Source organism: Hylobates moloch, unplaced genomic scaffold, assembly GCF_009828535.3.
Source record: "Hylobates moloch isolate HMO894 unplaced genomic scaffold, HMol_V3 SCAFFOLD_6, whole genome shotgun sequence".
In the NCBI taxonomy this organism is placed as follows: domain Eukaryota; kingdom Metazoa; phylum Chordata; class Mammalia; order Primates; family Hylobatidae; genus Hylobates; species Hylobates moloch.
In genome coordinates, this window is record NW_026652281.1 from 9,115,415 (window position 1) to 9,142,806 (window position 27,392).

General features: G+C 43.2%; 2 protein-coding genes across 6 annotated transcripts in view; one reads left to right on the forward strand and one right to left on the reverse strand.

Annotated features, from left to right (window-relative positions):
- Positions 1–572: 572 nt before the first annotated feature.
- Positions 573–27,221, reverse strand: CENPN (centromere protein N). Of its 5 annotated transcripts, none has more exons than XM_032156352.2 (11): positions 27,158–27,221; positions 22,366–22,546; positions 20,291–20,336; positions 17,129–17,188; positions 16,675–16,751; positions 14,981–15,157; positions 12,570–12,671; positions 10,480–10,543; positions 8,741–8,853; positions 5,686–5,812; positions 573–1,446 (listed from the first exon to the last, which is right to left on the reverse strand). In XM_032156352.2, the coding sequence occupies exons 2-11, from the start codon at positions 22,534–22,536 to the stop codon at positions 1,322–1,324; spliced, it is 1,062 nt and encodes a 353-aa protein (XP_032012243.1). In that variant the 5' UTR covers positions 22,537–22,546; positions 27,158–27,221; the 3' UTR covers positions 573–1,321. The 5 variants fall into 5 exon arrangements, with proteins under 5 accessions (XP_032012243.1, XP_032012240.1, XP_032012241.1 ...); XM_032156349.2 differs by lacking the exon at positions 573–1,446 and adding an exon at positions 2,539–5,411; XM_058440455.1 differs by lacking the exons at positions 573–1,446; positions 27,158–27,221 and adding exons at positions 2,544–5,411; positions 26,633–26,749.
- Positions 10,650–27,392, forward strand: part of CMC2 (C-X9-C motif containing 2) — a 55,136-nt gene continuing 38,393 nt past the window's right edge. The window contains exon 1 of the mRNA XM_032156358.2: positions 10,650–10,777. The gene's annotated coding sequence lies outside the window, so the exon portion shown is untranslated. The remainder of the gene's footprint in view (positions 10,778–27,392) is intronic.

The window sequence follows — 27,392 nt, forward strand, 5'->3', positions numbered from 1 at the left end:
ATGATATCACCAGGTAGTTAGTGTTGGAATTGAACTGGAGCATATCCAGCTGGTATCTGTTGTAGAACTGATTGCTTATGTCAACCAAGAGGACGTGAAAGGGCCAGGCGCGGTGGCTCACGCCTGTAATCCCCTGTAATCCCAGCACTTTGGGAGGCCGAGGCGGGCAGATCACGAGGTCAAGAGATCGACACCATCCTGGCCAACATGGTGAAACCCTGTGTCTACTAAAAATACAAAAATTAGCTGGGTGTGGTGCGCATGCCTGTAATCCCAGCTACTCAGGAGGCTGAGGCAGGAGAATCGCTGGAACCCAGGAGACGGAGGTTGTGGTGAGCCAAGATCACACCACTGTATTCCAGCCTGGTGACAGAGCAAGACTCCATCACACACACACACACACACACACACACACACACACACACACACGAGGTGAAAGACCACACCACAAAGCAGTAAAACAAGGCATTTTTTTTTAATTAAAAAAAAAAAAGAAAAGAGACAGAGTCTCGCCATGTTGGCCAGCTTGGGGTCAAGTGATCCACCTGCCTTGGCCTCTGAAAGTGCTGGAATTATAGGCGCAAGGTACCACGTCCAGCCAAACAAGGCATTTTGATTGGAGTCTTAGAAATTACAATTTGGGAGACACAGATTCACCTAGAAGCCCAATGGGGTTCTGAAAAGAGGGAGAGAAGTAGAGGTTTTTAAAAGAAAGCAGAGGGTTAATACACAAGTTGTTTTCAAAGAATTATCACTGGTGGAGGTGGCTGGCTTAGTACACGAATCCACAGTTGATTGGTTGCCGCTGTTCAGGAGTTGTAGCACTGGTGAAATTCAGTTTTCCAGGATGTAGTGGTTATTGCAGTTTTGGCCCAGTTCAAAGCTTCAAGGCAAGTTCATATTTTTCATTTTTGTGTTTTGCAAGTTGCAGGTTGTGCAGGCAGTCCTTCTTAGAATGGCTTCCCAACTCCATTTTAGAGCTCTGAACCAAAGTGACGCCATTTTGTGTATCACTTTTCACATTTTCCTCTTTTGATCAAGATCCGAGGCAGCATAGCTGATAAATCATTGGTTGGTTGGCCACAGATTAGTTATCTGTTTCCCTTAGAGCTAGAAACACCTGTGTCTAGAGTGTTATGTCCCACAAAAAGTGGTTGTCAAGTCAGTGCGCATCCAAGCTTCCAAGATTAGTCAAATTTGAGTAACAAGGGGTCCATTTTAACAAGTAGGCCTGCATTTGTCTAAAGCAGTTAGCTGTATATCAGGAGAGGCATACATTTGATTAACCATTTAAATGTCTAAATGTTGTGACATCATGATTTTAACATCTTGGATATAATGGGACAAACAGAAGGTACAAGTCCTTCTGCCAGCTGCTCAGGTCCTGGGTCCCTTGACTGTGGCTTCCAGAATAGCAGAGCAGCTTTTGGATCCTGCAAAAAAGTGCTAAAAAAAAAAACACTGAAAATCAACTGATAAAAGACGGATTAATAGGAGAAAAGGCATACAAGTTTTATTAATGTGCCTGGGGGAAGGGGAGGCATCACAGAGTGATTATCCCCCAACCCCCGATGGGGTGTGGACCCCTATATACCCTTTTTCATAGGGGAGTAAGGAGATGGGGTAGGTGTGTAATTCTTTTGAGGAGCAGTAAATTATTATAAGGGAGAATAAATGGACCAGGGAGACAGAAATTAACTTTTAAATGATTCTCTTCGGAATCTCAATGAGGCTGAGGGGCAGGCCTTATGAAAAGGTCCATCCATGTGTGGCTCTATTCCTCAGTCTTCATTTCTTTGATAGATAATGAGATTTGAAGGACAGAATAGAAGGAGGCAACTGTGTTTCTTTTAGTAAGGAGCTTTCTTAGTCAGACAAGGAAATTCCAGAGGGAGTTCCTCTCTGCCCTTGGTTGAAGCAAGAATAAGACAAGGTTAGAGGGACCTTGACTCTCAGGCTTATTTCTCAGGCCTTTCCATTTTCAAAAGCACCCAGCATACCCAAGTACCATCATTTTCTGTGCCTCCATATTCCCTAGTCTGAAATTTCCCTAGAAGTTTCACAAACGAAATAGTGAGTTGGCCATTAAGAGAAAAATCAAGTTAAATAGAATAGAATTTTGGCTGGGCACGGAGGCTCACACCTGTAATCCCAGCACTTTGGGAGGCCAAGGCGGGAGGATCACTTGAGGTCAGGAGTTCGAGACCAGCCTGACCAACATGGTGAAACCCCATCTCTACTAAAAATACAAAAATTAGCTGGGCATGGTGGTGGGTGCCTGTAATCCCAGCTACTGGACAGCTGGCAACCAAGGATATTGGATAAAGAATCTCAACCAAGGTAGGGGGTTAGGGAAAGAGACAACTCATAAACAGAGTCCATGGCCATGGGAGAGGTGTGGAACACAAGGGGTTCCTCCTGCAGGAACTGTGCTTGAATCCGTGGCCGCACCAGAACACAGAAGGGAGTGGCTTCTTTGTCCCACTCAATTCTGACACCATTTAATGTCATCCAAGGGGCAAAAGACCACACTGTAAAGCAGCAAGACAAGGTGTTTTTATTGAGGTCTTAGGAATTGCAATTTGGGAGACAGATTCAGCTAGAAGCCACTTGTGTTCTGAAGAGAGAGGGCAGAGGAAGTGTTTTTAAAAAAGCTGAGGGTGATTAGACAAGTTGTTTTGAAAGAGTGGCTTAGTACAAAAATCCATAGTTTATTGGTTGGTGCTGTTGAGGAGTTGTAGTGCTGGTGAAATAAAATTTTCCAGGATGCAGTGGTCATTGCAATTTGGCCCAATTCAAAGGTTCAGGGTAAGTTCCTGTATTTTTTTTTCTTTTTGGAGCTTTTAATTTTATTTTTTTTCAAGTTGCAGGTCATGTAGGGAGTCCTTTTTAGAATGGCTTCCTCCCTCCATTTTAGAGCTCTGAATTACATTATTTATTTTTTTTTTTGAGATGGAGTCTCACTCTGTCACCTAGGCTGGAATGCAGCGGTGTAATCTCAGCTCACTACAACCTCTGCCTCCCGGGTTCAAGCGATTCTCCTGCGTCAGCCTCCTGAGTAGCTGGGATTACAGGTGCACACCACCACGCCTGGCTAATTTTTGTATTTTTAGTACAGTTGGGGTTCACTTTCACCATGTTGGTCAGGCTGGTCTCAAACTCCTGACCTGTGACCCACCCGCCTCGGCCTCCGAAAGTGCTGGGATTATAGGCATGAGCCACCATGCCTGGCCTTTATTTTATTTTTTGAGGCAGAGTTTCACTCTGTCACCCAGGCTACAGTGCAGTGGCATGATCTCGGCTCACTGCAACCTCTGCCTCCCTGGTTCAACCAGTTCTCCTGCCTCAGCCTCTGAAATAGCTAGGATTACAGGCACCTACCACTACCCCCAACTAATTTTTGTATTTTTAGTAGAGATGAGGTTTTGCCATGTTGGCTAGGCTGGTCTCGAACTCCTGACCTCGGGTCATCTGCCCACCTCAGCTTCCCAAAGTGCTAGGATTACAGGCGTGAGCCACTACACCCGGCCCAGAGTGAAGTCATTTTCTCTATCATGTTTCACACTTGCTTAATGTGTGGGGGAAACCCTCCCCCGACATATTTGGTATCAGAAGTGTGAGAGTACACTAGGAGAAACCTCCCGGAGTGCTGGGATTACAAGTGTGAGCCATCATGCCCAGTCTAATGTGTTTTTGTAACTCCAAATCCTCTCTGAAACAAGATAAAGAATAGATTTTAAAATGTTTAAAAAAGACATGCTGGCGCATGTGGTGGCTCATGCCTGTGATATGATTTGGCTGTGTCTCCACACAAGTCTCACCTTGAATTGTAATAACCCCCATGTGTCAAGGGCAGGGCCAGGTGGAGATACTTGAGTCATGGGAAAGACTTCCTCCATACTCACGGTAGTGAATAAGTTTCATGAGCTCTGATGGTTCTATAAATGGGAGTTTCCCTGCACAAGCGCTCTTGCCTGCTGCCATGTAAGACATGACTTTGCTTCTCATTTGCCTTCCACCATGATTGTGAGGCCTCCTCGGCCATGCGGAAATGTGAGTCAGTTAAGCCTCTTTCCTTTGTAAATTACCCAGTCTTAGTTATCTTTATTAGCAGCATGAGAACAGACTAATACACTCCTATAATCCCAGCATTTTGGGAGGCTAAAATGGGCAGATTGCTTCAGCCCAGGAGTTTGAGACCAGCCTGGGCAACATGGAGAAACCCTGTCTCTACTAAAAATACAAAAATTAGCTGGGCATGGTGGTGCATGCCTGTAGTCCCAGCTACTCGTAGGCTGAGGCAGGAGAATCGCTTGAACACAGGAGGCAGAGGTTGCAGGGAGCAAAGACTGTGCCATTGCACTCCAGCCTGGGTGATAGAAGGAGACTTTGTCTCAAAAAACAAAAAACAAACAAAAAAAATTAGCTGGGCATGATGGAGCGCGTCTGTAATCCCAGCTATTCGGGAGGCTGAGGTGGGAGGATCACTTGAGCCTGGGAGGTTGAGGCTGCAGTGAGCCATGATCATGCCACTGCACTCCAGCTTGGGTGACAGAGTGAGACCCTGTCTCAATAAATAAATAAATAATTAGGAAAAAATTTTTAGAAAGACAGGGTATTTAGTGATGATCACTGAAGGACTTTCATCAAAATTAACTGATGTGCCAGTTTTTTGACACCTTTATTCATAAGTCAGTATAATATTTGTCAGTTTGAATGTTATACACATGATAAAATAGATTATGAGAAGTATCATATTTACAATAAGAACATTATTTTATGTAACTGACTCACCAAATATGCAACCTCTTGCAACAATAACACAATGGACTCAACTCCATCCTTTGAATGGACCAATTTCATGATTCTCCTAAAAAGTTTTGAGTTGAGTATAGTTCCTTGTTGCTTCTTTCTGTGATCCACAGCTTAAGAATCAATCCCTGGAAACTAGCCACTGGAACCAGACCTCTCCAGAATCGAGAAGAGACAGCCATAGAAAAAAGGACACAAACCCAAAAGTCTCAAGCGCTGTGCCATATGCTTGATTTCAGAGCATTCAGGCACTCAAAGTCAAGGGTGGGGCCATATATATATATGTCCTGTCATCTCAAATGCCACAACGGCCACAGTTAGCAGGATATCAGAGAGAGGAGGCATATCGTGGAGGAATGAATCAGTCCCAACAATTATGTGAGCATTTCTAAAAATTCAATACCAAGGATTCTTGAAAATACAAGTTTACAGACGGAAGCTCTACAGCTAGCCATGAACTGAAGTGCACGTGCAGTATCAAGAAGGAAGAGCTGTGCTTATGAAACCACGCACGTCTCATTTATCTCTAATTTTAAAATAATTCATTCTCTTGTTGGGTATGCAAGTGAGCAGTGGAGAAAGTGGTGCATCTGCAATACCTGAAATTAAAAAAAAAAAAAAAAAGGAAAAAACAAAATTAAAAGTCATCACAGGAGGATGGATTTGAGTCAGTTTAAAAATGGCTGAGATTAGACGGTGGATCATAGATGCCCCTCCTCCCCATTAAGTAAAGAAGCAGAAGATGCAAGAGAGAGCATGATGGGCTAGCAGACTGGGGTGATGGGAGAGCTCAGAAGTAATTAGCAGATTATAAGGACGGAATGGAGGCATGTTGTTAATTTTTCTAGCTTACAGAGTAAGCTGACCACTCACCAGCTGGTGCTAAGGATTTCAATGCTTCCAGAAGATGTGGGCTAGAGAACTTTATTAGGCATCGGAGGGGTTCTTCCCTCTCAGCCAAGATGCTCCCATTTAAATCACTTTTGAATTTCGTTTCAAGCTGTCAACGAACATATTTATAAATGACTATTAAATGTATTGTACAAATACGAATGGTAAAATATAATGAAATCAGAATGATACATTTCATTAATTCTTGCCATTAAGAAATATAGGAATTAACAGGGGTGGGGACCATTTAATCTGCTAACTGCAAACACAGAGGGCAGGTCAGGCACGGTGGCTCATGCCTGTAATCTCAGCACTTTGGGAAGCCAAGGCAGGTGGATCACTTGAGGTTGGGAGTTTGAGACCAGCCTGGCCAACATGGTGAAACCCCGTCTTAACTAAAAATACAATAATTAGCCAGGCATGGTGGAGGGCACCTGTAATTCCAGCTACTTAGGAGGCCGAGGCATGAGAACTGCTTGAACCCAGGAGGCGGAGGCTGCAGTGAGCCAAGATGGTGCCACTGCACTCCAGCCTGGGCGACAGAGTGAAACTCCATCTCAGAAAAAAACAAAACAAAACACAGAGGGCAACTGGTGTATCAAACAACATCCAAGGCAAAATGCCAGCATGCACAGTGCCTGCCACATGGGAGATGTTGACTGTCAGTTCCACCCTCAGGTGCCCTTTACAGTTTGCATTCTTAATGGAAAATTAGTGCTATCTTTTGCAATCTGTAACTTCAATGTAAAAATACCACACTTCTTTTGAGTCACACTGAGATTTCTTTCTTTCTTTTTTGGGACAGAGTCTCACTTTGTTGCCCAAGTTGGAGTGGTACGAACATGGCTCACTGCAGCCTCGACCTCCCTGGCTCAAGCCATTCTCCCGCCTCAGCGCAAGTAGTTGGGACTACAGCCACATGCCACCACGCCTTGTATTTTTGAATTTTTATAGAGACAGGGTTTCGCTATGTTGCCCAGGCTGGTCTCGATCTCCTGGGTTCAAGAGATCCGCCTGCCTCAGCCTCCCAAAGTGCTGGCATTATAGGTGTGAGCCACTGTGCCCAGCTGAGATATCTTTTTAACTTCTAATTATGGAAGATTTTAAACATATACAAAAGTAAGGAGCACGGTATGAGCCCCATGTACACATCACCCAGGTAAAATAATTATCAACTTGTGGCTGGGCGCAGTGGCTCATGTCTGTAATCCCAGCACCTTGGGAAGCTGAGGCAGGTGGATCACCTGAGGCCAGCAGTTTGAGACCAGTCTGGCCAACATGATGAAACCTCGTCTCTACTAAAAATCCAAAAAAAAAAAAATTAGCCAGGTGTGGTGGCAGGCGCCTGTAATCCCAGCTACTTGGGAGGCTGAGGCAGAATTGTTTGAACCTGCGAGGCAGAGGTTGCAGTGAGCCAAGATCGCACCACTGCACTCCAGCCTGGGCGACAGAGCGAGACTCTGTCGTCTCACCATATTGGCCAGACTGGTCTTGAACTCCTGGCCTCAGGTGATCTGCCCACCACGGCCTCCCAAAGTGCTGGAATTACAAGTGTGAGCCACCGCGCCTAGCCAGATTTGACATTTTTCGAAATAGAAAAGGTAGGAAAAAATTAGTAGAAGCTACGAATAAATGTGTAACCTTGACATACAGAATAGTGCCATTCTGAGATGTGTATAAAGGGAAGTTTAGAAAGCACATTTTCTGCTTCCTAGACCAGTGGCTCTCATGCTTGTGTGTGCAGAACCAGCTGGAGGGCTCGTGAAAACAGAATGGGGGGTCCCACCTCCGCCAGTCCAGTAGTACTAGGGTGGGGTCAAGAATCAGCATTTCCTCCCCCTTCCCAAGTGATGCTGATACTACTAATCCAGGGACTACGCTTTGAGAACCACTATCCTAGATTATCAACTGTTTAAAGGAACTAGTTTAAAGCCTGCCATTAAGGAACCCAACTTGAAAGGTGTCAATCCATTTCTCCCACTAAAACTAAATCATATCAAACAGGCTTTGGGCCTAAGTGAGCAGATCAATGGCAGATTTAAAGTGTGGCCTGTAGCTACAGAAGGGCTAAAGAGAAAAAAATTTATTGGAGGGCTTGGGGGCAGTAAGGTGTTTTGAGTATGAGCATGGATAGAAATTAGAGTGATCACAATATAAGCCTCAAGTTCTCCTAGTGGTGGCAGTGGGTTTGCATTAAACCCCTGTAGCCCCCTACCCTGGCCTTCCTGGGGGGCAGCAGCACGTGTGTGGAAGGCACACTTCTGGAACAAGCCACTTTTGTGGTACTGCCTAGGTTACTGGCTTTTCTCCATGTGATGCCGGCTGGGCTATGCAATGACTTACCTATACATTTTTTTATTCAGCAAGTATTTGTGAGCGCCTATTATGTGCCAAATACTGTCCTAGGTTGTAGATGGGCTAGAACGGCATAATCTACAATTTTCCCCCTCAAATATACAGATTACTGCCAGTTATGCATAATTGCATTAATATGTAAGATGAAACAAAAAGACAAATTCATAATTTCTTTCTTTTTTTTTTTTTTTGAGATGGAGTCTGGCTCTGTCACCCAGGCTGGAGTGCAGTGGTGCGATCTCGGCTCACTGCAACCTCCGCCTCCTGGGTTCAAGCGATTCTCCTGCCTCAGCCTACTGAGTAACTGGGATTACAGGCACATGCCACCAAGTCCAGATAATTTTTTGTATTTTTAGTAGAGACGGGGTTTTACCATGTTGGCCAGGCTGGTCTCGAACTCCTGACTTCAGGTGATCCGCCTGCCTCGGCCTCCCAAAGTGCTGGGATTACAAGTGTGAGCCATCACGCCCAGCCCAGATTCATAATTTCTAAAGATTTCCTTTGCTAACAGAGGAACTTATAAATACAATAAAGAGGTCTATTTAATTCATAAATTTATTACATGAAATTTAAGTGACAAATGAAAAAGGAACAGTTTCTTAGATTTGTTTTCCACTTAAGGTTTTTGTTCTTTTTAAACAATGTTGATATCTTGTAGTTAATATTTATTACGACATCTTACCTTATATTGTGCAAATTCTAGCTGTGGTTGAGGATAATCTCCAAATGTTTCTTGAGTTATTTGTTGGACTCTCTCTTTTTCTACTATGTTTTCATGAATGATCCTTGAATCCACTATAGGTGGAAGATTTCAAATAAAACAGCCATTAGGAATATATTTCATCCTTAAATTATCTTCCTTTAATTCCTAACCCTTCAAATTGTTTGTATAATTTTAAAATAATATTTACTGCTTCTTCTCTTGGCTGTAATAATTTCTTAGTGTAAGGAAGTTTCTTAGTGTAGTGAAGTACAGGTTGATAAAAGAGAAAATAAAAATCATAGTTCTACCACCCAGAGATAAGCACTGTTAACATTTTAGTGTATTTTTGCCTAGCTCTTTTTACAGTGAATAAACATGCATTATGTCTGTCTGTCTGTCTGTCTGTCTGTCTATCTCTCTCTCTCTCTCTCTCCATGGCGCCCAGCCTATATATGTATTTTTTTTTAAGAGATGGGGTCTCGGCCGGGCATGGTGGCTCACGCCTGTAATCCCAGCACTTTGGGAGGCCGAGGTGGGAGGATCACCTGAGGTCAGAAGTTCCAGACCAGCCTGGCCAAAATAGTGAAATCCCATCTCTACTAAAAATATAAAATTAGCTGGGTGTGGTGGCAGGTGCCTGTAGTCCCAGATAGTTGGGAGGCTGAGGCAAGAGAATTGCTTGAACCTGGGAAGCAGAGGTTGCAGTGAGCTGAGATCAGGCCACTGCATTCCAGCCTAGTCAACAGAGTGAGACTCTGTCTAAAAACAAACAAACAAACAAACAAACAAAAACAACCAAAAAGAGGCAGGCAGGGTCTCACTATGTTTCCCAGTCTGGACTGGATCTCTTGGGCTCCAGTGATCTTCCCTCCTCAACCTCCCCAGTAGCCGGGACCACAGATGCATAACATTGTTCCTAGCCTCACCTATATATTTTTAAAACTGGAATCGTAAGATACACGCAATTTTATATCCTGCTTTCTTTACCTAAAATGAGATCAAAAGCAGTTCTTATGACACTGGAAAATCGTAAAAGTGTTTAGTTTATAACAGTGGCACTGTTTCGTTTCATTGCCAAATCTCTACTAAGAGATAGGAAAGTTTTCATTTTTTAATGAATTTATATTTTACCCCACCACTTTTGTAAATTTACTTTAGTAGTTCTGTACTCTGTTCTCTTGGGTTTTCTAGTGAGAGACTTCAGACATCTGTGAGTAGCAATACAGTCATGATTCTCATTGTTCTACAAGTATATCCAGCGCATTAAGAGCATGGGCTCCAGATCCAGACGTACCTGGATTTCACTCCTGGTTTTGCCACTCCTTAGCTGTGTGACTTTGCCTAGAGAGTTACCATACCTCCCTGAAACCCAGTTTCCTGATGAATAGCGCTTATTCACAGGACTACTGTAAAGATTAAGGAAAGAATACATATAAACATCTTAGTGTGGTGCCTGGCACACAAGAAATGCTCAACAACTATTAGCTAATTTTTGTTTTTGTAATATTGTTTTGTTGTTTATTGTTATTCTAGTAAATTCTAAAGGAGACCTATGGTAGATTAGCTTTCCTCCTTCAACAGATATTTAATTTTCAATTTTTCTGAAAACAATAAAAGTTTTGAATTACGATCCTACTATACACGTTTTACCAAGTGAAAAAAATCTGTAAGGGAATGATGCATTTCCAAAATTCAGTTTCATATTAACACACACATACTATTTATATCTAGTCCAAGGCTTCTTTCCTGTAGAGGTGTCGTAGAGTTGTGAGTTTCAAAGTTCTAGGGAAAAAAAAGTGAATATTTTACTAATGTTGACATCTCGAAGTACACATATTAATTTTTTTTAGTATATTAAAGTATGCCAAATGTTTATTTTTTTCCAACAGAAAGATCCAAGGCCATATCCTGCCTGAGGTGGCTGAGTTGAGCAGGACACTGACAAGGAGGCTGCTGAGCCTGCAACTGGACTGTTCTGTTTGAGGAGCTCTGTGCTTTATCATAGAAATGGATCTGGTGAGTGCACAGCCCAGGGAATGTACGGCAGCATTTTTGCACTGTGGTATTTCAGCATCATCAGTGCTGAATCTTCATAACCCTAAAAAACTTACTGAGATTGGAAAAATAACTTTTCTACTGTAAGTCTGAATCTCTTGAACCCCTTCTCCTACCTTCACCCACTGAATCCATTGTTTTTATAGTTCAGTGCTTGACAATGTGGATTTTCCTAAGAATGCCACTGTCTTTTTTTTTTTTTTTTTTTTTTTGAGACAATATCTCAGTCTGTTGCTCAGGCTGGAGTGAGTGGCATGATCATGGCTCACTACAGCCTCAGTCTCCCTGGGCTTTGGAGATCCTCCTAACTCAGTCTCCCAGGTAGCTGGGAGTATATGCATGCAGCACCACGCCTGGCTATTTTTTTTTTTTTGAGACAGAGTCTCACTTCGTTGCCCAGGCTGGAGTGCAGTGGCACTATCTCCACTCACTGCAAGCTCCGCCTCCTGGGTTCACGCCATTCTCCTGCCTCAGCCTCCCAAGTAGCTGGGACTACAGGTGCCCGCCATCATGCTCGGCTAATTGTTTTGTATTTTTAATAGAGATGGGGTTTCACCGTGTTAGCAAGGATGGTCTTGGTCTCCTGACTTCATGATCTGCCCTCCTCGGCCTCCCAAAGTGCTGGGATTACAGGCGTGAGCCACCGCGCCCGGCATGCCTGGCTATTTATTGTATTTTTTGTAGAGACTGGGTTTCGCCATATTGCCCAAGCTGGTATTGAACTCCTGGGCTCATGGGATTTGCCCTTCTTGGCCTCCCAAAGAGCTAGGGTTACAGGCGTGAGCCACCATGCCCGGCCACTACTGTCATATTACAGCAGAACAGTTTCTATCAATTTGGTGAGAGGGTAGTAGGTAGGAGGAGACGGCTAGAGAAGAAAATCATGATCTAACTTTAAAAAATATATATTATTTATTTTTTATTTTGTAGAGATGGGGTCTCCCTATGTTGCCCAGGCTCGTCTCAAACTCCTGCTCAAGCATTCCTCCCACCTTGGCCTCCTAAAGTGCTGGAATTATAGGTGTGAACCACTGTGCCTGGCCTCATGATATAACTTCTTAATGTTAGTTTTTCCTTAAAGAGGGACTGCTTGCAGAGAGCTGTCACTTCTTTCTGCTTAGAACAGATGAAAATACAGAAGTATAACATCTCTAGTGGCTCAAAGATATACGCAGAGCATTAACAATCCACTCACAGGAGTGTCAACACATATGCAGACATTTGCCATGCACAGTTTGAAAATACACCCCTGCATCTGTAAGGACAGATCTGTATTTGTCTTTAGAGGGGAACATTACATTCAAATAATTTTAACACATGAACTTTGGGACTTAAAAAACCACTGCTTTTCCCTTTAATTCCAGTGCCTATATAACCTGCTTGACTGATGGGACAAAAAGTTAATTCTACTTTTCTGTTGTTTGATAGAATAATATATTTAGCTTCAAAAGACAATGTGAAGTTACTCCAAAGAGAAAACAAATTCTAGTGTGATTAGCTGATTTGGAAGCTGAGATCTACAGCATCGACTCCAGTGACTAATGAGTGGTATAAAACACAATACACTTATAAAAAGATGACTGTGAGGAATTTTTATTTTCCTTTCATGTTCACTAATTGCAAGCTTTCTTCATTTCAGTAATATCTAAACTGATCTCCTCTTGTCGGAGGTAGATTTTCCCAGTAGCTTCTAACTCCTGTGTCAAAGAGAAAATAAAGATTTACCTTTAAAGAGAGTCACTGATTGGCTCACCTGATTATACTGTTTAAAAACAATAGCCTTAAGAGAGTCCAGATACCGACTTCTCAGGTCCATTTTCACAATCTGACGGTGTTTGCTAGCAATTGTCAGCGCCTTGAAATGAAAATTTGCAAGACTATTATTAGGATTACTGTCTCTGTGTTTATAATATTTGTCAAAGTAAAATGTAAGAGCTGCAATTAGTGAATAGTTTCCCTGTAAATGTAAAAAGAAGTCTAGAAAAAAATCTGATAGCCTGTTACTGAGCTTCAAAAACAAAGTGGTTAATGGCATTAAGATTCTGATAAATGCAGTCTTTTGTATCGTTTTTTAGAAAAGTGATCCTGTTTAAAGTTAGAAGTTACTAATAAATCAAGTTCAGACTTAGGAATAAACAATAAATACTCAAAATGTTACTGTTTTTGAATATCAGTCATCTAATACTATAAAGATATTGCCATACAAAAATGCAGATACGTATGCTTTAGGGCAAATACTGAAGAAAAAAGTATGTATTGAATACAACTTATAAGAGTTTCCTGTCATTAGGGGAAAAGAAGACTGAAACAGAATTACTATGATAGGATAACATATTTACCCAGATCTAGAGAACAGAGACAAGTTTGCCTTAAGATATACAATAGAAATGAACATTAGTCTGCGCGGTGGCTCATGCCTGTAATCCCAGCACTTTGGCAGGCCAAGGCAGGTGGATCACTTGAGGTCGGAGTTTGAGACCAGCCTGGGCAACATGGTGAAACCTCACCTCCACTAAAAATAGAAAAATAAATTAGCCAGGCACAGTGGTGGGTGCCTGTAGTCCCAGCTACTTGGGAGGCTGAGGCAGGAGAATCGCTTGAACCTGGCTTGAACCAAGATCGCTCCGCTGCACCCCAGCCTGGGTGACAGAGTGAGACTCCGTCTAAAAATAAAAAAAGAACATTAGCCTTTGGGGTAATGTTTAAACTACCTGTGGCAAGGTGTACTCACCTGGCTGTGAGTGGATGAAAGACCACTATGTATCATGGAGGAGGAGACCCCAAATGTAAAGAAGTGTTTTAAAGAAATAGAAGTGAGTAGCAGTCTTTGCCATTTCAATAAACCACCAAAAAACTTAAATGACAAGCAAGTAGTCACAGGGACCCTAGAGCTCGCCTGGTCACAACAACGGAGTCCTTGGTACTCCACACTGCATCTCCACCCAGCTCTGCTGTGGAGTGACAGGACATGATGCAGCCAGGATGGTGGAGCTGCTCGCCTGCAACCAGCTGATGTGGCAGCTCTGGAACCAACTGAAGGTGCCACTGTGGTTGTGAATGCTAACAGTGGTAGCAGCAAGTGCCAGGCCAATTTAGGGAGAACTAACTTTGGGGAAAGATGCTAGGAAGCCTGTGATATTAAAGGCAGAACCATAAAGAGAAGCAGGCTCAGAACAGAGGCTACATCTTATGTGAAAGCAGTCTCCTTGTGTATGGAATGTGGTAGAAATGGTTACAAATGAACATAATGTTCATTAATAAGCAAATTATACAATTATGAAAAAGTAATGAGGTATATTCATTTGTAACCATGTGGAAATGTTATGTTAATTTTTTTTTCTTTTAAGACGGAGTTTCTTTCTCGTTGCCCAGGCTGGAGTGCAATGGTGCGATCTGGGCTCACTGCAACCTCTGCCTCCAGGGTTCAAGCAATTCTCCTGCCTCAGCCTCCCAAGTAACTGGGATTACAGGTGCCCGCCACCACGCCTGGCTAATTTTTTTGTATTTTTAGTAGAGACGGGGTTTCACCATATTGGCCAGGCTGGTCTCAAACTCGTGACTTCAGGTGATCCGCCTGCCTTGGCCTCCCAAAGTACTGGGATTACAGACGTGAGCACCGTGCCCGGCCTACCCTGGCTTTTCTAATAACCACCTTGTCAAAGGAAATAGCAAACTTTGACAGCAGTTATTGTGAACGAATGGAATAGGGAAAAGGGGTATGAAGCTTTGAAGACTTTTTATCTTTAGAGACTTCTGTATCAGTTGCAGTTTTTTATATTAAGTATGCATTATTTCTAGATCAAAAAACAATAAAATATAGCTCCAATCTAATATCTTATGCCATGTTCCCATCTGCAGATAACAACACTCTCTGTTTCTTATTTTAGGAGAACAAGAATTACATGTGGTATTCTATATCTTTTTTTTTTGTTTTTTTAGAGGTGGGGTGTTGCTTTGTCTTGTTATCACAGCTCATGGCAGCCTTAGACTCGTGGGCATGAGCAATCCTCCCACTTCAGCCTCCCAAGTAGCTGGGGCCACAGGTACATGCCACTGCACCCAGCCTAGTATTCTCTATCAAATACTTATTGAACAGTTAAAATCTATATAGACCTTTGAGATAGAATAATAAAATATTATAGCTTGTAATAATTTGTTCCATACCTGACCCAGAAGCGGTGTATTGCGCCTCAGCTTGGAGGAGGACGTGAAGGTGTATGGAGTCTGGGGGTAGTACACCACGTAGGTAGGTTTGTACTGGTTTGGCTTTGTGTACTGTGTTCCCCAGGCAATTCGAATCCAGACTGCATTCTCCTCAGTTTCTCTGAAGCTGACTGTCACCTTATTAAAGAAAAAAAAAAAAAAAGGCTTAATTTCCTAACTAAAATTTCATTGTGGCACCAACTCCAGGTGCTTTTTTGGGGTGAACAATGATGTCCCTATACTCTTGTATGAGGTTGAGACCTGGCAGTCTTTTCTGCTTTTCATGAGTATTTTGGGAATCTTTGGGAAAACATTTTGTGATTTTTTAAAAAAAAAATCCTTTTCATTTCTGTGTAATTCTGTGTAATGCTCTTATGCATTTAGCTCAAAAGCTAAAAACTCCTCTAAAGGAATGTTACATGGTGAGACCAGAGGTACTACCTTGAATCCATTTCATGGATAAAATACAGACCTTTCCAAACTTTTAAATATGGTTGCCAATTGGTCTGGAATTTAATAGCCTGCTCCTGGATTATCAGCTCCCCTCTGATTCAGCTTTCCTTTAAAGCTCTGAGCCTAGAAAGGAGGGACTTGAGTGAGATGCACTCGGCTTGCCCACATCTCTGTTTCCTCCCTCTGAGATCTTGTTCTAGGAAAAGTGGGTTGTTACAGTGGCACTAGCAAATTCCGCCCATTCTTTAACAGCTTTTCCAAATTTCCTCGGTGCAGGAGACAAGAAAGTCTCCCCAGTCCAGGGTATGGCGGCACACAGCTGTCTGACTTTCCTGAGTGAGCATCATAGAGCTTGGCCCCAGTCACCTGCTCAGTGGGCCTCTACTGGCTTGAATGGAAGATTGTCTTATTCTGAATAGCTTCTTTGTTTCACATTACAAAAGCAAAAACATCTGTAAAATCAAGGGTGCTTCAGGTTTGTACTGACCATTACTTGAACTACTAGCTACATGTGGCTATTTAATGTAAAAAATCATTAAAGTTTATTAAGATTAAAAATTCAGGCTGGGTGCGGTGGCTCATGCCTGTAATCCCAGCACTTTGGGAGGCGGAGGCAGGCAGATCACCTGAGGTTAGGAGTTCGAGACCAGCCCGGCCAACATGGAGAAACCCCATCACTACTAAAAATACAAAAATTAGCTGGGCATGGTGGTGCGTGCCTGTAGTCCCAGCTACTCGGGAGGCTGAGGCAGAAGAATTGCTTGAACCCAGGAGGCAGTTGCAGTGAGCCAAGATCTCGCCACCGCACTCCAGCCTGGGCAACAGAGTAAGACTGTCTCAAGAAAAAAAGAAAAAAAAAAAAAATAAAAAATTCAGCTGCTCAGTCACACTAGCCACAAGTGCTCAGCAGCTACATGTGGCTGAACTGAACAATACCAATATAGAGCATTTCCATCGCTGCAGAGAGCTCTGTTGCACTGAGCTCCTCTGAAAAAAGAAGCCTCAGGCCCTGAATGGACAGGAGAGAAGAAAGGGAAGTTTTCATAATATTTACAGTGTGTTTTTGATATGGAGTAGAACAGTATGAACTATTACTAACGGAATTTCTTACAAATTAAAAAAAAAACTATGATAGTAGCAAATTTTAAGTGCACAGACGTCATTACATTGAATTTTATGTAAAAGATGAATTTTATTCTTACATTTTTTAATGCTCTCTGAAGAATTTTCTTAAACGAATTTTTAAATTGTTTCATATCAAAAAGGTCAACATCTTCACCTGCCAAAGTGAAAAAAAAAAAAGAAAAATCAAGAGAGCTACAATGTCTTCAGTAAATACATTTGTAAAGTACCATGAAACTAAGCATTTTGTATAATTCCAGAGTAATAATGATCAAATCACACAAATGCTGCTAGTACTTCTGACATGGCACCAAGAAGTATGTTTCTCATTTTCTGTAAGTGAGTAATAAATAATCACCTCATTTTGAAAGAAATGAGGAACATACTGCTATTCTTTTTTTTTGGATGTAGAGTCTCGCTCTGTCACCCAGGCTGGAGTGCAGTGGTGCAATCTCAGCTCGCTGTAACCTCTGCCTCCTGAGTCCAAGCCAAACTATCAAAAATAAATATTCAATTGTAAACAGAAAATATTACCTGGTCCTTTACTCATCTGAAAAACATCCCAAACTTTCTGGTGCTGATGAAATTGCGTATCTGAGAGAGGGAAGAAAGGTTTACTACTAGCATATCATAGAACTTTGAAGTAATATGCTTATAGATATTTCTATACTTTAAAACTGGAGAAAATAATAGTAATTCATAAATCGGGTTATACAGATTTGTATTCAAAATATGAACTTTATATGGATTAAATTTACTTCATATAAATAAAGCAAATCTTAATTACTCAATTCAACGGACTTAGATAATACAGTTGAGTTTTGGTATTTATTCTAAGTTAGCCCATTTATTCCATTTCCACGTAAGCCTGCCCCACAGAATGCCACATTAATTGGCAAGACAGGGAATGCTGTGCCCCACAGGACCCACATTTGAGCCAGCTGTTCCTCTGCCTGGAGCCTCTTCTCCTAGCTCCTTACACACCCTGCTCCCCACCTCATTCTGCTCTCTACTCAGAATAGTCCCCACCCTGATCACCCTACCCCAAACGCCCTGCGTTAGTTCCCAGTTCCCATCGGAGGACTCATCACTACCTGACGTCACATTATGTATGTATGTATGTATGTATGTATGTATGTATTTATTATTATTTTTTGAGACGGAGTTTCACCCTTGTTGCCCAGGCTGCAGTGCAGTAGTGCGATCTCAGCTCACTGCAACCTCTACCTCCCGGGTTCAAGCGATTCTCCTGCTTCAGCCTCCCGAGTACTGGGATTACACGTGCCTGCCACAACGCCTGGCTAATTTTTTGTATTTTTAGTAGAGATGGGGTTTCACCATGTTGGCCAGGCTGGTGTTGAACTCCTGAGCTCAGGTGATCCACCTACCTTGACCTCCCAAAGTGCTGGGATTACAGGCATGAGCCACCGTGCCCGGCCACTTTATTTATTTAGATGTTCATGTGTACACTGCCTGTCTTTCCAGTTAGACTCTGATGGAAATGAGGGACCTGTTCACTGTTGCAGTCCCAGGTCGAAACTTAACTGCGTGGCATAAAGCAAGCACTCAATATTTGTTTTGTTTTTCTAAGAGACAGGGTCTCACTATGTTAACTGGGCTAGACTTGAACTTGCGGGCTCAAGCGATCCTCCTGCCTCAGCCTCCCAAGTGTCCCACACCACCACACCAGGCTTCAGTATATGTTTGATGAACGAATGAATGAATAAGTATATGACAGAAAACACCTTTCAGGAGTTACAAACTTGGAGTGTCTTGGATAGAAATGGACCTAGGAAGTTAGCAAGTTCAACCATATCCCTTCATCCTTCTGGCTTAAAACTCTCTCTGCACTGACCTCTGTCTGTGTCTCTGGACTTCAGACCAGGTTTTCTTTTCTTTTTTTTTTTTTTTGAGACAGAGTCTTGCGGTGTCGCCAGGCTGGAGTGCAGTGGTGCGATCTTGGCTCACTGCAACCTCTGTCTCCTGGGTTCAAGTGATTCTCCTGCCTCACCCTCCCGAGTAGCAGATTACAGGTACCTGCCACCATGCTCAGCTAATTTTTTGTATTTTTAGTAGAGATGGGGTTTCACCATAGTGGCCAGGCTGGTCTCCAACTCCTGAACTCAGGTGATCCACCTGCCTTGGTCTCCCAAAGTGCTGGGATTACAGGTGTGAGCCATTGTGTCCAGCCAGGTGTTTAATGAATTTTTGAATCAATCTATGAGAAATGGGAATGGTGTGGATCCATCTTTTATGCTTGAGAGAATCCAACCACTGAAAATGAGACAAACTAAATCAGAGGCAGATGCTCTAAATTCAGCAATAGCTGAATTGGAGCATGCCATGAGTTGGAGCAAAGTATTAATAAACATAATTTTTGTTACACTTACAGAAAACAGCTAATACATAATGACTGCAATTAGTTAATACCAGGCTCTAAGTATTCAACAGGTACTCTTATTTAATCCTCACTATAACCTTATGTGATATTATCACTATTACACAGATTGGTCAAATGATAATACCAGAGGTGCTGGTATGCCACAGAGATGTTAACCAGCTTCCTCCAGGGCTCACAGGGAGGCAGTAATGGAGCCATGAAATGAACCCAGGAAGTCTGGCCCTAGGCCTGTGTTCTCAGCCCCTATATTATGCTGCCTTCTGATAAAAAAAAAACAGACATCTTGAAAAAGTACAGACAGGAAAGCTAGACAAAAATCAATGAAATGGAAGGGAAGAGAGGTGAGAAGCTACAAATTTTCAGAAAGATATTTTCAAATCCTTTAATAATAATACAGATGCTTCCTGACTTATGATGGGGCTATGCCTGATAAATCCACCTTGAGGTGAAAATAATTCACCTAACCTTCATATATCTCTTAGCTTAGCCTAGCCTACCTTATGTGTGCTCAGAGCACTTACATTAGCCTACAGTTGAGCAAAATCATCCAACAGTCTTCGATCATAAACTGTTGCATACCTCATGTAACTTCCTAAATACTGTACTGAAAGTATGGGAACTCAAAGTATGGTTTCTGTTGACTGTCTGCTGCTTTCATACTAGTTGAAAAATGTTAAGTTGAGCTGTTGTAAGTTGGCAAGCTGAGTAATACAAAGCCTAACATTTGCTTTGTGCTTCTGATGTGCCAGTTAGCACGCTAACAGCTTCTCAGGCACTACCTCATTTAATCCTAACAAGAATACCGTGAAGTAGATCATGTACTATTATCTCCGCTTGAAGTCTGAGGCTCAGAAAGGTGATGCAACTTGTCAAAGAACATACGGCTGAGTGACATACTGGGATTTGAAACAAGGTCTCCTCAACTCTAGACTCTGAGGCGTTATATACAAAATTGCTTCTGGGACACGTACAGTGGTTCACACCTATAATCCCAGCACTTTGGTAGGAGGAACACTTGAGCCCAGGAGCTGGAGACCAGCCTGGGTAACACGGTAAAACCTTGTGGCAAAAAATACAAAAAATTAGCCATACATGGTGATGTACTCCCAGCTACTCGGGAGGCTAAGGTTGGAGAATCACTTGAATCCAGGAGGCAGAGGTCGCGGTAAGCTGAGATGGCGTTACTGCACTCCAGCCTGGGCGACAGAGGGAGACCCTGTCTCACAAACAAAGAAACAAAATTGCCTCTAATAAAACTGATTGGTTAAGTATAAATACAAATCACTAAAACTTACAAATGATGTCTAACAGGGCAGCATCACTGAGACTTGCACGCTTTTCCTAAAAGAGAAAACAAATTATTTAGTAACTGTGGTGATAGGTTTGGTTCTATCCCATTTAAAACACATTTTAGGATTGGTTAGAACAGACTATTAGCACGTTCTCAGTACTTTACTGACAACCCATCTCCAATCTCTTCTCCTGTTAACCAATAGACATTCTTTCTGATTCCTGTCTTAGTCCACAACCTTCTCTCACAATTTATTCCTTATTTATCACTTAACTTTTTGATTTTTTAAAAATTAACTTTATTGAAGTATAATTATCATCCATTAAACTGTATATTTTTAAAGTATACAATTGGATACATTTTAACTTATGAATATACACACAAAACCATTACCACAATCAAGACAGTGACAATATCCACCAGCATTGCCTCCCAAATTTTCTCGTGTTTTTTTCTTTTTTTTTTTTTTTTTGAGACAGAGTCTTGCTCTATTGCCCAGGCAGGAGTGCAAACGCGCGATCTTGGCTCACTGCAGCCGCTGTCTCCAGTTCAAATGATATTCCTGCCTCAGCCTCCCGAGGAGTTGGGATTACAGGTGTGCGCCACCATGCCCAGCTAATTTCTGTATTTTTAGTAGGGAAGGGGTTTCACCATGTTGGCCAGGCTGGTCTCCTAACCCCAAATGATCTGCCTGCCTTGGCCTTCCAAAGTGCTGGGATTCCAGGCAGGAGCCACTGAGTCCAGTCTTGTGTCCCCTTCTTATCACTGCCCGCTTCCTTCTACTCTTCTTGGTTCCCGTGTCTCTACCTCTCAAGCCGTAATCCTAAGGCAAATGCTGATCTGCTTTCTGTCATTACAGATTTGTTTGCATTTTCTAGAGGTTTATATGAATGTTAACATAAGTGTGTACTCATTTTTTTGGTCTAGCTTTTACTCAGCATAATTATTTTGATATCCATCCATATGTTAGCATCTATGACTACTTCATTCCTTTTTACTGCTAAGTATATCCACTGTATGGAAACATCACAATCTGTTCATCTGTTTACCTGCTGATGGACATTTGGGTTGTTTCCAGTTTGTGGCTTTTATGAATAATGTTGCTGTGAGCATTAGTACACACGTCTTTATGTGAACGTGTTTTGTTTTGAAAACAATGCTACAATGCATCTTGATTTATACGACTAAATATTTAGCAATTATAATATTTATACATACCTCCAATTTTTTATTATTTTCTCATCATAAATTTCTGTAAGTAGAATTGCTAGGTCAAAAAGTATATTTATTTAAAAGCGAGGGAGGCCAGGCATGGTGACTCATACCTGTAATCCCAGCACTTTGGGAGGCCAAAGTGAGCAGATCACCTGAGGTCAGGAGTTCGACACCAACCTGGCCAACATGGCAAAACCTCGTCTCTACTGAAAATACAAAAATTAGCCAGTGTGGTGGTGCGTGCCTGTAGTCCCAGCTACTCAGGAGGCTGAGGCTAGAACCTGGGAGGCAGAGGTTGCAGTAAGCTGAGTTTGTGCCACTGCACTCCGGCCTGGATGACACAGCAAGACTCTGTCTCAACAATAAATAAACAAATAAATAAATAAAAATGAAGGAGGGACAGGTATATTGGAATAAGAAAATTATTTGAACTATATTTGCAACTTTTCTGATAGTCTGAAAACATTTTAAAACAATAAGCAATTAAGTAGATAAATACACATGAAAGACAGAGTCTCTTTCCTTACAACTTTGCCAATACATCCGGGTGTTGTTGTCTTTTCATCCTTGATAATTTGATAGGTTTAAAAAAATACTGCAAAAAATACTGCTCGTTATTTTAATTTGTACTGTTTTTCTTCTATGATATTTACTTTTTCCATCTTATTGATTTTTAAGCATTCTTTTAGGATGAAAAGGTCAATTAAAAATTAGGTTTTTTTCCACTGCAGTTGTATATAGCCCTCATCACTTCACTAGTAGTTTAGCAGCTACCTTACATCTCTTTTGGAGTAAGGAATAGAAGAAAGAAAAACCCAAGGGGGTAGCACTCTTTTCAAGGCTCATCATTTTTAACACTGTTACCTCACACAGATGGATCAAGTGCTGAACTACAGATTCCTTTCTCTGCCGGAAATTTACAGTCTGCAGTTGATTTTCAGACAAAAAATCCCAGGCCTTCAGGATTGTTGTCAGTTCATTCATGGGGATTTTCAAGATGGTCCTCTTGATGAACTCAGCAACAGTCTCATCCATCTCTTTGGCACTTTTACAAAACAAAAACAGCACAACAAAGTATTAACCAAATACAATACTTGTCTATCTGTCTTTACACACATACACACACATATGAAAAATAGAGACAGAGTCTCACTACATCACCCACGTTGGTCTTGAACTCTTAGGCTCAAGCAATCCACCAGCCTCAACCTGCCAAAGTGCTGGGATTACAGGCGTGAGCCACTGCGCCTGGCCATCAGCATCATATTTAGCTGGGATTTTGATTTGTAGGTCAAACACCTACATGTTTACACTTTTTCAGCTATTCTGCAGTGTTTTAGCATAAGCATTTATTTTCTCCTTAATGTATATTTAAATGTTTTAGAGTTTAAAAATTAGTGCTATCTCTCCTTTTCTGGCTAGAGTATTTTGATGGCGATGATATATAAATCATTCATTCATTTACTTATTCATGAAACCCCTTACTGAGGATCTGTGCATGCCAGGCCCTTTTCTAGGCACTGGGGATAGATATGTCTTTGGTCAAAAAGACAAACATCTGTTCCACTATGGCACATCCATTCTACTGGGAAGAGAGAAACAACAGGGAAATCACAAACTATGTTAAAAGTGAGGAGCGCCGGAGAAAATGGAATAATTTTGGCAGGTTGAGTTGAGCGTGGGAGTGCTGGAGAGAGTAGGCCTCATAGAGAATATGATTTGAGGGCAATCCTTGCAGGAGAAGGAGTCATGTGGTGGAAGAGCTTTCCAGGCAGAAGGAACAACATGTGCAAAAGTCCTGAGGCAAGAGCCTGCTTGGGGCCTTCGAGGAACAGGGAAGGGTGGCCTCTATTGAGGGGACAGCAGAGACAGGAAGGAAGCATAGAGAAGGAGGTGTGGTCACTCGTTATGGAGGGCCTTGAAAGCCACCGTGGGGATCACTGCTTTTTTCACTCTGCAAGGTGCTGAGCACAGGCAGGACATGCTCTTGTTTAGCTTTTCTACGAGGATCAATCTGGCTACTGTACTGAGAACGCAGTGTAAGGAGGCCAGGGCAGAGGGTGGAAGTTAGTGAGGCAGGGGAAGAGGTCATGTTCTGGATATATTTTTAAGAGGGAAGTTACGGGGTTTCCAGATGGATTACATGTGGGGTGTTAGATCAAGAAAAGAACCAAAGATGAAACCAAGGTTTTTACCAGGGAACTAAAAGACCAAGTTACTATCAGCTGAGATGGCCAAGACTGTGAGAGGGGCAGAAGAAAGCTCAATTCTGTAATTCTGTTCTGAATCTGTCAATATTAAGATTAAGATGAGAGTCCAAATGGAGATACTGAATAAACAGCTGGATCTGTGAGTCCACAGGACATGCTAAGAGCTAGCGGTGCAGTAGATTGCTGTCTCTTAGTCCTTTAATGCACTGCCTGTGAACAAAGAGCTCTTTCCTCCCTCACTTCTCCTGCCCATGCCTGAAGGTGAGATTCCTTAACTGTCTGTAAGGTCCTGAGCCCCAAATCTGGTGTGCCTTGGCAAGGGATATAATCTCCAGAAGAATGACCTAGTGGCTGCAGGAATAAGGAAGGAAGATTCTGAGCCCTTTTATTATTTTCCTTTGGGCAGAAGTTGTGAGCCAATGGTGACAGCTGATCTCACGTCTGCTACTTTATTTGGGGACACCGGTGAGCCTCTGTCTCTCTCTTCAAATACAGAACAAAAAAGCAAGCAAATATGATATTTATTTATTTTTTTCATTTCAGATACAGTCTCACTCTGTCGCCCGGGCTGGAGTGCAGTGGTGTAACCTCGGCTCACTGCAACCTCCCCTGCCTGGTTCAAGTGATTCTCTTGCCTCAGCCTCCCAGGTAGCTGGGACTGCAGGCGTGCACCACCACGCCTGGCTAATTTTTGTATCTTTAGTAGAGGCAGGGTTTCACCATGTTGCCCAGGCTGGTCTCGAACTCCTGACCTCCAGTGATCTGCCTGCCTTGGCCTCCCGAAGTGCCGGGATTACAGGTGTGAGCCACCGTGCGTGGTCTGCAAACATGATTTTTAAACAATGCAGGGTATCACCTGCATACTTTAATGTCCCTTAACAGTGTATCTTCTAGGAAGGCACACACAGACCTTGGCATCTGTGTTTAAGACGCAAGCCTGTCAGTCTTATCTGTTTCCTTCACAACTTTGGGAATTCCAGGGACAAAGAAGTATCTTCCTACAAGAGTCCTGGCTGTGACTTATTTGTTGAACACTGAAAAATTATCCTTGTCCACTTCTGAAAGAAATAGTTGACTGTATTTTAACAATATACTGAAAACGATAGTAAGACAAAGGAAGGATTAGGAGTCGTTTAGAAATAGAAAAATAACTGAATTAAGGTCTTAGGAACAGAATCAGGATCATGAAACAGGAGTCGGACTTGTTTCTTTGTGTAGTTACTGGAACATCTAAAGCCTTCACCATGGTCTACAAGGCCCCGTGTTGCGTGGCCCACGCTTCCCTCTCCCTGGTTTTCTGAGCTCCAACTACGCTAGTCTCTTAAATAATCTCTCTGGAGAAGGACCATTGTGCCTGCAGTTACGACTGCCTAGAAGGTTCTTCCTGTACATGTTCTCTCCAGTGACTTCTTGTAATTCTGGTGTTAGCTTAGATGGTTTCTCCTCAGACTCATCCTGACCACCCGACCAAAAGTTACTTCCCCACTCTCCACTGCTAATTTTTTTTTTCCTTTTGTTTAGATGGAGTCTTGCTCGGTCACCCACACTGGAGTGCAGTGGTGCGATTTCTGTTCACTGCAGCCTCCTGCAGCCTCTGCCTCCCAGATTCAAATGATTCTCCTGTCTCAGCCTCCCGAGTATCTGGGATTACAGCTGCGCACCATGACACCCAACTAATTTTTCTATTTTTAGTAAAGATGGGGTTTCACCATGTTGGTCAGGCTGGTCTTGAACTCCCAATCTCAAGTGATCCTCCCGCCTCGGCCTCCCAAAGTGCTGGGATTACAGACGTGAGCCACTGCACCAGGCCATCCACTGCTAATTGTCTTTACAGAACTATCTGAAATTATCTTTTTAAATTTTCTGGTTTCTAAAATTGAGCTCTAGGGCAGGACGATGTTTTTATTCACAGCCATACTCCTAGACCAGAACTGCCTCACTATAGTCAGTAAGTCTAATCAGGCCAAGAACAGTGTAATGCGTCCTTGATAAATACTTGTGGAATGAATGCCTGAGGAGACAACCTGGGCGGACTGGGGTTCAACAGTCAGTGAAACATCAAATCAACACCTCTCCCATTAAGAACATGGGCGAGGGGCCGGGAGCGTGAGGTCAGTCCTTCAAGACCACCCAGGCCAACATGGTGAAACTCTGTCTCTACTAGAAATACAAAAATTAGCCGGGTGTTTTGACGCACACCTGTAGTCCCAGCTACTCGGAAGCTGAGGCAGGAGAACCGCTTGAATCCGGGAGGAGGAGGTTGCAGTGAGCCCAGAACGCGCCACTGCCCTCTAGCATGGGCGACAAAGCAAGACTCCGTCTCAGAAAACAAAAAACAAAACAAAACAAAAAACCCACAGGCGAGGCTAGGCTGTTAAAATGAAGATTCCTGGGCCCTATCAAATTAAACTGGGAGAAGGGCGTACGGAAGTCTTGAGATTTAGCATCTTTTTTTAAAGAGTACGTTAGATGATTAATTCTGGGTAAAGTTTGCAGAACGCCAATATAAAGAAATTTGGTAAGGCGCCCTCAATCTCACCAATTAAGACGGAAATCCCTTTAGTAAACGTTTACCCCTGTGACCATTTTTAAACTTTCCTTTTTTTGTTGTTTTTGACACAGAGTCTCGCTTTGTCGACCAGGCTGGAGTGCAGTGGCGCGATCTCGGCTCACTGCAACCTCCGTCCCCCGGGTTCACGCGCTTCTCCTGCCTTAGCCTCCCAAATAGCTGGGATTACAGGCACCTGATACCACATTCGGCTAATTTTTTTATATTTTTAGTAGAGACGGGGTTTCACTATGTTGGCCAGGCTGGTCTCGAACTCCTGACCTAAGGTGATCCGGCCGCCTCGGCCTCCCAAAGTGCTGGGATTACAGGCATAAACTACCGCGCCCGCCCCATTTTTAAACTTTCTTTATACCTCCTAGAGCTTTAGTGCCTGGCATACAGTAGATGCTCAAGATCTGTGGAACGCATGATCGAAAAGATCCATTTTAAGTAACGCCCCCGTAGCCACACACCTCTGCTGAGCTCCAACAGGCAACGCGAGGAGCAACGCAAGAGGGTACACGGACGAAAAACGACGGAAGCCGAGGTGACAGAAAAGCAAAACCCCAACTCTGGGCCAGGAAGCACCCCCAGGCTCGGAGAGCGGAGCCCCTGGTCACATGACTACACGGCCCGCCTCTGACGCAGTCGCGCGCCTACGTAAGGCTCGACCCGCCCCACCGCGGGCGAAGTGACGTCACGGCCGGCACAGCGTCACCGCCCCCTCACCTCGGCCCGAATCGTAGTTCCCCACCTCGAGCCGGAGACCCAGCGCCAATCCTGCGCCTCACAACGTGCAACAGTTGCGAAAAAACCCGCCCCCGAGGCCTGGGATCTGGCCTCCTCAAGGCCCCACACCCTCCGGGGCCCGATCCAATGCCGCCCGGGGCTCTCTTACCGGCCCACATCTCCTGCAGTCTCACTCCACAGCAGCTGTTGCCGCCCGCCGCGCCTTCAAAGCCGCCAATTGCAGTTCCCGCCGCCTCCAAGCCCCGCCCACCGGAGCGCAAGCATCAGGCTGTGTCTTGGGCACAGGGGACTGCACGGGGGAGCGACTGAAGCGAAGGTCGCCAAGCCCCCGCGCTGCCCTTCTTAGAAGTGTGCAGCCTTGCACCAGTAGTGGACTGACACAT